Genomic DNA, 12,286 nt, shown 5'->3' with positions numbered 1-12,286 from the left:
TCTTTAGCAGTTATTCCTTTTACTTATTTAGGTTCCGAAACTGACTAGCCATTATTTCATGTATTTTGGATAAGTATTTTTGTATTTTGGATAATCCACGCCAACCTATGATCAAAATATGATCCAATATCGATATATAAACAAAGATATATCGAAGATATCAATATTTGAGACCATAAGAGATTTTTTAATCTTGTCATTTTCACCGGGGTAATTTTTATCTTATTGCTGAAGTTGGCGTTTTTATTCTTTGGTATTTAATGAACATTATAGCATGGTAAGTTATTTATTCCTCTGATCTTTAGTTTATCTGGCAAAAGGATCGTTCATTATAGGTATCCAAGTAGTTTAGATTACACAACGGTATACAGGTTAATTATTCTTATTATAAGCAACGAAAAAGGGAAAGTTTTTTACTTCGAGAACAATATGCTTAGGCGATGCGACTAAACTGTCGTAAATCTTTGTGACTTCAACTGCGTTTGGAAGTTACGGGCTTTGATTTATTATCGTAACACCGCTTTACATGGGGTCAATTGACATTTGAGGCAAATAGTATGATTTTCTTAGAGAAGCCACGACGTTATTTTTTCCATTTAATTTATGAGAGATGTTTAATGCCTTTTGTAGGGGCTCTTTTTTTTGCTGACTTTTATTTGAAAGAATACTTTTGGTTACAATTTGCACCAAAGCCCTTTTTGAGTTTTACTGTGAGAATTGGTTGCTAATAATTAACATTTTACATAGAGTCACTTTAACTGCGTAGACAATTTATAACGTTAAGAGAAGTGGTCTCAGTTTAGTAAAAAATTGCGAAGGGAGATTTTTTTGTCTCGCTTGGTGATTTGCAGGGGTATTTAAATAATTAAATTTATTTTAAATATCAGAAGAATGCCTTCAGTTCCCATTGGCTGTTTTTAATTTCCTTTTTATTTTATTAATACGGATGATTTTTTGATAATTCGATCTTTTCGTCATCACGTATCTTGCATACGGACTAAGGATCCATCCAACTCGCCAAGGAAAAGATGTACTTTTACTTAAATTTAATTTCAATTAGTGAGTTTTTGCCAACTTCTTGAGTTCATGCGTCGACTCAAATAATTGGCGACAAAAAAGAGGTTTTTTTTTCTTTTTGTAGGCCTATATGAACGAATTTGAAAGATTATTCAAACCTGATTCTGTTATTAGATTGACGGAAATTGTTTCTACCTGCTAACATCAACGTTGGTTATAATTAATGGGATAAAAACTTGTACATATTTCCTTTGTCGAATAAGTATTTTTAGGTTGTCGAGTATTTTATAAATTTTACAGCGCGTTAGGTTGGCTACTTCCGATCATCTTTTATTGTGATTAAATTTGGACAATTTTATTGTTCTTCGAAAGTATGTTATTTTCGTTGATACTTGGGTTAAAGTTTTTTGAGCTTTACTATTAGAAGCGGTTATTTATTGTTTAGGCAATTAAACGTTGCGTGTCCTTTTAGTGGATATTACCATAATGCTAATGATGATAACAAGATATTACTAAAGTAAGGTTTTACATTTGACCAATTGTTTTAGCAGTTTGTCAAGAATTCTAATGCTGAAATGTCGTAGTAAAAATACAGCCTAAGCCTTATACTCGGATAAGTTATCAGATAAGATTAATTTCAATAAAGGTAGGATCTATCCTAAAGAAACTCTCAGTTTATCAAACATCAAAATACAAATAATATCAAGCTTTCTGAGGCTCGATACACCGAAAGTCTCCTCAGATCGGCATTTGAATACTCCATTAAAACTAAAAGTAATTTTTGAATTATCGTGGTTTGGGGTTACGCATTGATACACGATTGAACCCAGCACATGGAAGTGATCCTCAAGCACTGAGGTCAACCGTCAACCAAGCGATCACCAGTGAACCTCATGTTCATTTATTTCGGGGGCTACCCGGGACAGGTAAAGTTGGGACGGCTGTCAATTACACTTTCTCCTCTATGACTGAATTTGCAATATATTTTTTTTTCGTCATAATTTGGGAAATATTATATTCTGGTCAGCATAAATATAGGTACTCTAGTTTAACGAGTTTGCGCTCGATTTATTACTGTATTAAACTCGTTAAAAAAATATTTCTCTTCTTTTTGCATTTAAACGAGAAAAGACTTTTTACCTCCTCCTTGAGTTTAATTAACTGCCATGATTAATATTTTCCTAGTTTTCTGTATCCTGTGGTAATGGTTGTGTTTTGGGCGTTCCTTGTAGTGAGGAGATCTCTGATGAATTTTGGCAAGTTGTGTCAGTTATTTGGATATTGGGGTATTGGGTCCTAATAGTTACATTATTGTCCGTTGGGGGGTTTTGTTGAATAGACTCCATTTTGGATTTTATGTGGTGATGATGAGCTCGGTTTAGGATTGTAAAATACAAGGGTTGCGATGGCCCTTCGTTGTAATTGTTAGCAAGAATATTTTCCAAATGGGGATTAAGGGGTAGGTCGATTTCAACTGTGAAATAGGTTGCCACCATCTTCTCTAAGTTTGAGCAGAATTCTCTTTGTTTTTGCAGTTCTCTGTTAATTTTAACTTGGTTTTCCTTCAATTGTTTCTCTAAGGTGTCCTGTTGTAGTTTAATTATTTCTTTCTGTGCTTTTATGTGGTCATGTTTATGTTGTAAGTCTAGGAGCTTTAATCGTTCAGGTGCCAGGGCTTCTTGCTCCGCTATTGTTGCAGATAGAACAGTACTGTTTCTATAATCTTGCACTTTTTGACCAATTTCTTGCATTTTATTATATAATACTTGTAATTTTAGGACCTTGTCGGGATAATTATATCCTTTAACGAGCGGGCGTCGCTTATTGATTCCATTTCATTCCGGATTTTGGTGGTCTGCTCCTTAACTGCCATAAACTCGGTTTCAATTAATTTATACATTTGTTTAGTTACTAGGATCTCATTTATTTTTTTGTTAATTTTTTCGTTGGAAGCCTTAACTTCTCTAAGAGATTTAAGCGTGGCTTCTATCAGATTCTCGATTTTCAGTCGTTCTGTTATCAATTGTGCCGAGGCGTCTAGAAGTTTCGATCGTATCTGAAATAGCTGGTCCATAGTCGTTCCGACTGTAACGAGGTGATACTAGGTATTTTTTTAAAGGAGGGGTTGAACAATTCTTGTCCTGCTTCTATCTTCAGGGTTTTTATCAAGTCGGGATTCAGTTTATCTGGAAAAATTAACTATTAACTTCCTTCGACCTTTTACTAGTAACTTTCATTGAAGTGTCATATTCATACTCCTTTGTTTTAAGGGTTTTTTTTGTTTGTTTTTTTTCAATATGCTCGTTTCGTCTTAGTATTATTTTATGAGTTTTTGGTGTACTTAATCTCTACACGTATTTCCATTTATCTGGTTTCTTACTTACTCTGCCAGACTTTGTGGTAACTTTCTGTTCGCTTTCTGGCGTTTTATTCTTTTTTGACTTTCCCGTAGAGATCAGGTCAAATTTCTTATACTGTTTCAGTATGAATTTTTGACCTTTTAATTTTGCGGCTTTCGCATGGGCCGCGGCAGAAGCCGGTTTTCGTTTTTGTGCATCTTGGGGGTAGTCAGGATCTGATTCATCGTCGGATTCAGTAGAGCTAGTGTCTGAAGATTCATCATTTGGGCTTTCCGGGGTGGTCCTTTGCGATTTAGGAGTATCCCCTGCCCTCGCTTCATATGTTTCGTCTCCTCTCGAGGTAGAGGGTTTGTTTTCCATTTCCTCGCGCTGAAGTCCTGTTTCGGGGAAGTTAAAGGATTCTTGGGAACACTGGGAAGAGTTGAACATCTGTGGAGAGTGTCTCCATTCTTTGAATGCCATATCCTCCGGGGGGTGGGGTATATTTTGTGACATGGTCTGTTTCCAGGAGGCTGATTCCTTGGGCTTGACTTTGGATACCGTTATGTGGTGGTATTGTCCTATATTTTCATCTTCAGGGTATTCCTGGGTCAAAGGCAAGGTACTTTGCCTTGTTTTTATAGGATAATTGATAATATCCATGGTTTCTCTCAAGTTTTTTATATTTCCTTTATTTGTGTCCCTGGATGGAGCTTTCCTTATTTTTGCACCTGGGGTTTCCATAGCTCTGTTTAATTCATCCTGTAACGATAGGGGTCTCTCTATCGGGGTTGCTGGGGATACCATATCGTCTGGAAATCTTTTGGGTGGACCTGGGGTTGAAATTCTATCAGGGAAAAATTGGGTTTTTGGGGACAGCGTATAATCTAATTCTTCCGAGCTTTCTGATGATGAACTTTTTGGACTTTTTGGGGTTCTCATTGGTATGGGTATTAATGGTTGTCTTTTAGGGACGACTAAATTTCTCATGGCTAAAAATTCTTCAAAGTTTTCCTCGTCGCTATGATTTTCGAAATAGTCTTGTTTGAAATTGAAAGGTTTTAACTCGGCTAGCCTTGATTTGGGGAATTCATTTTCCACGTTTAACGAATCAGTAGATGAGGGTTTGGGTGCCCACCTGGCTGGGTACTTGACTCCTTTTATACGGCTAACATGTGCCTTATATGTTCTTCCGTTGTCAGGGTTCATCATTTTAAAAGTAAAATCATTGTCGTATTTCTTGATTATTCTGTATGGTCCCGAATACTTATTGGAAAGTTTTTTGCCTTCTACCTTTGCTTGATTTTTTAGATATACACAATCTCCTACTTCAAAATTTATATTCCCTTTGACTTTGGATTCATTTCTAAATTCTTGGTTTACCTTACATTTCTCTAATTCTTGTCTAACTACTTTATAGGTTTTCCTCATCCTATTTATAAAATCTTGCTTGTAGTCCTCTATATTATTGTAATATTGTCTGGATTCTATAATTTCCTGATAAGGTATTTTAAAATGGCGCCCGAATAAAAGAAAAAATAGGCTTTCTTTAGTTGTTTCTGAATAGGCAATATTAATTACATTGGTTAAGTAAGGTAGGTATTGATCCCAATCGTTTCGATTGTCTTTTGTATATATACTCAAGACATTGATAAATATTTTGTGCCGGTTTTCAATTTTTCCATTAGCTTGGGGATGGTAGGGGGAGGTTACTAATTTTTCTATTTTAAGGAAACTCATTAAATCTTTTGTTACTTTAGAAACGAAGTTACTTCCATTATCACTAATAACTTTGTTAGGGACGCCAAATTTGAAAAATATTTTTGCTAACGCTTTACTTGTGGCGTATGCCCCTTGATTTTTCAATGCTTTGGCAAAAGTGAAGCTGGTAAAATGGTCTATAACTGAAAGAGGCAAGTATGACCTCTGTTGGAAACAGGTAATCCTCCGCTGGTCCCGTATAAATCGAATGAAACGATATCGAAAGGAAACCTTACTACTGGCACTCTTCCCATCGGGGGATTAGGATACGTTTGGGGATTTTTCCTTAAGTTACACGCTTCACATGTACTTATAAAATCTTTAAGTTTTGTTAACGCCGACGGTACATAAAAATATTGTTTTAACTTGCGAAAGGTTTTAGTTATTCCTAAGTGTCCACCTATATCAGAATGGAAATATTCAAAGGCAGGTATTATTAAGCTTTGGGGCAGTACTGGGACTATTAATGCTTGATTTCTATTTGTTTCACCTGTTACTATTCTGCAAAGGATTTCTTCTTCTAAGTCGTAATAAAAATTGTCTTTTCCCTTTTCATGGCTTTGAATTTATCAGGGAGATTATCAGAATTCACAAAATAATTAATGAGAGCCAAACACATTTCATCCTTAACTTGGTTTCTTTTAATGTTAGCTATCGACAAAGGGCTATGATTGACTTCGTCTCCTTCTGTCCGGACATTAGGTTTATTCTTCTCATGTTTTCATTTACTGGAATGAATGGCATTCATTTGTTTAGTTTCATTATCTGAGGAGTTATTCTCAGGATATCTACTTAGGTAATCACAGGGGGCATTTTGTTTACCGGTCACATGTTCAAATTTGTAATCCAGATCTTGGATTTTCATTATCCATCTAGCTAAGATAGACGAGGTTACGTGCACGCACGTAATCTCGTCTAAATTAACCTTAAAAAATGAAATAAAGCTATGTCGACTTTGCATATTTTATTCAACATAACCGAAACAGTGCTGGAAGGGGGGATTCCTGTCAACTTTTGGAGGATATTTCCACCATTTTTTAACAACAAGGGAATTTTCTCAAGCTCTTTTCTCAAGGTCATAGCTTTTGACTGACAACACTAACATCAAAACTTAAACGGTCAGAAATAAAGGCTGGACTGTTTCCAAAGATTTAGCTAAAAAACCAGTCTGGTTGAAAACGTGGAGTTTTCGTACTGCTCACTTTTTTGCAATGTGTAGGAACCGATGGGGAATCCCCGCTCATTTGGAAAGGTGCCAAGTAAAGGCAAGCAAATAACATGTAGTTTCAAAACGTGTTTAATCACGTTTCTTGAATGAAGTGTCTGTACTTTATATTCAAGAGGTGAAATCAATAAAGAGCTTGTTACTTACTTACAAATATTTTCATAATTTCTTGAATGAAATTTCCGTATTGTGTATCAAAGAGTTGACTTCAAGAAAGAAATTGTTACTGACTGAGAATTTTTTCATAATTTCTTGAATTAAATTTGTACATCGTGTAGCTAAGTGAAAATTGTTTGTGATAAAGAGAAAAAAAAAGTTACTTACTTGCTATTGTTTCATAATTTCTTGAATGAAGTATCTGTACTGTATATCCAAGAGGTGAAATCAAAAAAAGAGTTTGTTACTTGCTTACAAATATTTTCATAATTTCTTGAATGAAATTTCCGTATTGTGTATCCAAGAGTTGACTTCAAGAAAGAAATTGTTACTTACTGAGAATTTCTTCATAATTTCTTGAATTAAATTTCTATATCGTATATCTAAGTCGTGAAAACAATTAAGAGTTTGTTACTTACTTAGAATTTTGTCATAATTTCTTGAACGAAATGTCTTTTTGTTTATCCATCAGGTGAATTCAAGAAAGAATTTGCTACTTACTTACAATTTTTTCATAATTTCTTTTATGAAGTTTCTGTATTGTGTATCCAAGAGGTGACTTAAAGAAAGAGTTTGTTAATTACTTACAATTTTTTCATAGTTTCTTAAATGAATTTTCTGCATTGTGTATCCAAGAGGTGACTTCAGGAAAGAGTTTGTTACTTGCTTACAATTTTTTCATAATTTCTTAAATGAAATTTCCGTATTGTTTATCCAAGAATGGACTTCAAGAAAGAAATTGTTACTTACTGAGAATTTTTTCAAGATTTCTTGAATCAAATTTCTACATCGTGTATCTAAGTCATGAAATTCTTGAATGAAATTTCCGTATTGTGTATCCAAGAGTTGACTTCAAGAAAGAAATTGTTACTTACTGAGAATTTTTTCATAATTTCTTGAATTAAATTTCTACATCGTGTAGCTAAGTGAAAATTGTTTTTGATAAAGATAAAAAAAAAGTTACTTACTTACGATTTTTTCATAATTTCTTGTATGAAGTATCTGTACTGTATATCCAAGAGGTGAAAACAAAAAGAGTTTGTTACTTACTTACAAATATTTTCATAATTTCTTGAATGAAATTTCGGTATTGTGTATCCAAGAGTTGACTTCAAGAAAGAAATTGTTACTTACTGAGAATGTCTTCATAATTTCTTGAATTAAATTTCTACATCGTATATCTAAGTCGTGAAAACAATTAAGAGTTTGTTACTTACTTAGCATTTTGTCATAATTTCTTGAACGAAATGTCTTTTTGTTTATCCAGCAGGTGAATTCAAGAAATAATTTGCTACTTACCTACAATTTTTTCATAATTTCTTTAATGAAATTTCTGTATTGTGTATCCAAGAGGTGACTTCAAGAAAGAATTTGTTACTTACTTACAATTTTTTCATAGTTTCTTAAATGAAGTTTCTGCATTGTGTATCTAAGAGGTGACTTCAGGAAAGAGTTTGTTACTTGCTTACAATTTTTTCATAATTTCTTAAATGGAATTTCCGTATTGTGCATCCAAGAGTTGACTTCAAGAAAGAAATTGTTACTTACTGTGAATTTTTTCATAATTTCTTGAATTAAATTTCTACATCGTGTATCTAAGTCATGAAAACAATAAAGAGTTTGATACTTACTTGGATTTTTGTCATAATTTCTTGAACGAAATGTCTTTTTTGTTTAATCAGCAGGTGAATTCAAGAAAGAATTTGCTACTTACTTACAATTTTGTCATAATTTCTTTAATGAACTGTCTTTTTTATTTACCCAGGAGGCGAATTCAAGAAAAAATTTGCTACTTACTTACAATTTTTGATAATTTCTTAAATGAAATTTCTCCATTGTTTATCCATAAGATAACATGGGTGTGTTACCTATTTACAGTTCCTTCATATTTTCATGAATGAAATTTCAGTATTGCGTATCCAATATTTGAAAATAATAAATACTTTACTAATTACTTGCGATTTTATTATGATTTCTTGAATTAAATATCCGAATTGTTTCAAGGAAGCGAATTCAAGAAAGCCATTGTTACTTACTTACAATTTCTTCATAATTTAATGAAATGAATAAAACTATTCTAAAGAATAAAGAGGGGTTAAGCTTAAAGATATTTATTGCTTAAACGTATTAACATATTTTTGAAAGAATTTGCTACTTACTTACAATTTTTGATAATTTCTTAAATGAAATTTCTGCATTGTGTATCCATGAGGTAACTTCAAGAAAGATTTTGTTGCTTACTTAGAATTTCGTCATAATTTCTTGAATGAAATGTCTTTTTTTTATTTATCCAGGAGGCGAATTCAAGAAAGAATTTGCTACTTACTTACAATTTTTGATAATTTCTTAAATGAAATTTCTGCATTGTGTATGCAAGAGGTGACTTCAAGAATGAGTGTGTCACCTATTTAAAATTCCGTCACAATTTCTTGAATGAAATTTCAGTATTGTGTATCCAATAGGTGAAAACAATAAACACTTTACTACTTACTTGCGATTGTATTATGATTTCTTGAATTAAATATCTCTCTTGTGTCCGGGAAGCGAATTCAAGAAAGCTATTGTTAATTACTTACAATTTCTTCATAATTTAATTAAATGAATAAAACTATTATAAATAATAAAGACGGGTTAAGATTAAATATATTTTTTGCTTAAACTTATTAAAATATTTTTTTGAGGAAAAAAAAAAAAAAAAAAAAAAAACACAACAAATTTAATTAAAAATAGTACTTAGAGTTCACACTTAAACATCCAGAAACGATGATCCCATGATATAGAATAGTTTTTTTTTAGCATTGTCTTATGGATTTATCACGATCAGGTATGTCCTTAGGTATCCACTGCGCGAAGAACCTAACCTCGTCTTCAGGACGGTGATAACCCCCTTCAAATTTAGGACACTTAAACTCTTCTAGATTGAAAAGTGGAATCCTAGGGTCACACTTTTGAATTAAAACTTTATCTGTAGGTGCATTACCCTTTACGTAGAGTGCTTCAACCCCGAAAAAGCTGCAAATTTCACTGACTTCCTCCTGAACATTTCTAAGTTCCTGACCAGTATTATTAAGTGGTGTAATCACTCTATCATAGAATCCCAGTCTGTTTATATAACGTAATGTAGTACTCCACAAGCTTTTATCATACTCAAACAGATTATAGTTCACTATCCAATGATAACAGTCAATTTCTTCGAGATCCATAAACAATAATAAAAAAGCACATTCAAATATAACACCACAAGATGATTTTTTTAATCCGATAAATTCTGTGTCATACAGTCCTATCATCTTGGAGGCTATTAATGCACTTGTTAAGTAGAGAAATACTTCATCAAACTTTTATACCTTCGCTCAAGGTTGAATGGAGTTATGGGTAGTGAGATGAGTCCTAAAACCATCTGAATCCATTGTGGGGAGGAGCCATAAAACCTCCAGTGGGAATTTCTTAAGGAAAACACTTACATTAGAAAAAATACTAAATGTTCAATTATTACCTAAGTAACACGACAAAAAATCAAGAATTTATGTGCAGTTTTAACTAGCTAAGGTATCTAAAAAACCTAGGTCTGAAAACCCTAAACAGGTAATTAACTATTCTAATTCATGATTTCAGGCACGTAAAACCACAAAATACTAAAGTTAACTTCTAAAATAATAAACCCCAGGAGTCAAACACACGCGAAAACCTAAAAAACCTAGGTCTGAAAATCCCCAAACAGCCAATTAAATATTCTAATTCATGATTTCAGGCACGTCAAATACGAAATACTAAACTTAACTTCTCAAATAACAAGTCCCAGGAACCTAACGCCCACGAAAATCTAAAAAAAAAACTAGGTCTGAAAACCCAAACAGCTAAATTAACTATTCTAATTCATGATTTCAGGCACGTAAAACCACAAAATACTAAAGTTAACTTCTCAAATAATAAACCCCAGGAGTCAAACACACACGAAAATCTAAAAAACCAAGGTCTGAAAATCCCCAAACAGTCAACTAAATATTCTAATTCATGATTTCAGGCAAGTCAAACTATGAAATACTAAAGTTAACTTCTCAAATAATAAATCCCAGGGACCTAACATCCACGAAAATCTAAAAAACTAAGTCTCAAAACCCAAACAGCTAATTAACCATTCTAATTCGTGATTTCAGGCACGTCAAATCAAGAAATACTAAAGTTAACTTCTCAAATAATAAACCCCGGGAACCAAACACCCACGAAAATCTAAAAAACGTAGGTCTGAAAACCCAACTTGGACTTGCAAACACCAGCCCGGACATGCAAACAAAAAGAATCAATGAAATAAAATCAAAGTGAACTTTGAAAGATCAAGAGAATGTTACTGTGACAAGCTAAACCACGACAAAGCACTACTGAAATATTCCAACTCTTGCATTTCAATGAAAGAAAAACTCAATTCCTCTTAGAATTATTTAAACTAAACACTTACCCCCGTCTCTCACAGAAAGTTCAGAAAGACGCAAAAGCCTTATTTATAGTCGACTCTCGTGGAACTCAAGCCCCATTTAACTCAACCCCCGTGCAACTGAACCGTCCATGTAACTGAACCCCAGTGTAACCGAAACCCTGTATAACTGAACCCCCGAGCTACTGAGCCCTCGTGCTACTGAACCCTTGTGCACCTCGACCCAATTTACCTAAACCCCCATGTTACTATACCCCCTTTGACTGAACCCTCGTGCACTTGAATCCTCCATGTAACTGAACCCCTGTTAACCCTCGTGCAACTGAACCCTCCATTTAACTGAACCCCTGTACAACTGAACCCCCGTTCTACTGAACTCTCGTTCTACTGAACCCTCGTGCAACTCAACCCAACTTAACTAAACCCCCATGTAGCTATACCCCGTTTAACTGAACCCTCGTGCAACCCAACCCTCCATGCAACCCATCTCCCTCACAACACTTTTCAGCCATTTCTTGTTAATTTTTTTTTATTTCTAAACTATTTTAAATTGACAATACTCTCCAAAACATCACTTGTGTATTATACAGTACACTATCATCCCATCTCCTCCAATTCGCAAATCCCCCCTCGTGCAACTGAACCCTCCATGTAACTAAACCCCTGTATAACCGAAACCCTGTACAACTGAATCCCCATTCTACTGAACCCTCGTGCAACTCGACCAAATTTAACTAAACCCCTGTGTAACTATACCCCCTTTAACTGAACCCTCCTGCAACTGAACCCTCCATGTAACTGAACCCCTGTATAACCAAAACCCTCTACAACTGAACCCCCGTGCTACTGAACTCTCGTGCTACTGAACCCTCGTGCAACTCAACCCAATTTAACTAAACCCCCGTGTAACTGTACCCCCTTTAAGTGAACCCTCGTGCAACTCAACCCTCCATGCAACCCATCTCCCTCAAAACACTTTTCAGCCATTTCTTTTTAAATTGACAATACTTTTCAAACGTTACTTATGTATTATACAGACCACATCTGAGAGGTAAAGCTAGGTCAAGTCACAATGTCATTCTATAGTTACTTTTCAATTAAGCTATTGAATACCTTTTACCAATGTCTCTTGTATGCGTCAAATCTATTAAGTATCTGAGCATATTCTTTGTATTGTTGATGCAAGCATCCCATTCCTCATTCTTTAATTACCCGTGAGGGATTCTTAACTAACGCACTACCTTTACGCAAATACCTTTTCGCAAAAAATTCGCAAATAAAGTTATTTTTACGTCACAATTTCCAACTTAAGACCATTCCAATTATAGCATCCCATTCCTCATTCTTTAATTACCC

At 34.1% G+C, this 12,286-nt stretch overlaps 1 protein-coding gene across 1 annotated transcript; it reads right to left on the bottom strand.

Annotated features, from left to right (window-relative positions):
* Positions 1-3,365: 3,365 nt before the first annotated feature.
* On the bottom strand, positions 3,366-4,298 carry LOC148950280 (uncharacterized). The gene has a single exon (XM_089091822.1). It carries the CDS (start codon positions 4,296-4,298, stop codon positions 3,366-3,368), a length of 933 nt encoding a protein of 310 aa, XP_088947948.1.
* Positions 4,299-12,286: the final 7,988 nt, after the last annotated feature.

This window comes from Artemia sp. Qi Xiang Cuo, chromosome 7 (genome assembly GCF_049724085.1).
Source record: "Artemia sp. Qi Xiang Cuo chromosome 7, ASM4972408v1, whole genome shotgun sequence".
In the NCBI taxonomy this organism is placed as follows: Eukaryota; Metazoa; Arthropoda; class Branchiopoda; order Anostraca; family Artemiidae; genus Artemia; species Artemia sp. Qi Xiang Cuo.
Note: the sequence above shows the minus strand (reverse complement) of the source record. Positions and strands in the feature narration are given on the sequence as shown.

What these genes read in the sequence shown, in the direction of transcription:
- LOC148950280 (XM_089091822.1), bottom strand. Translation starts at nt 4,298, where the DNA reads ATGAGAACCCCAAAAAGTCCAAAAAGTTCATCATCAGAAAGCTCGGAA.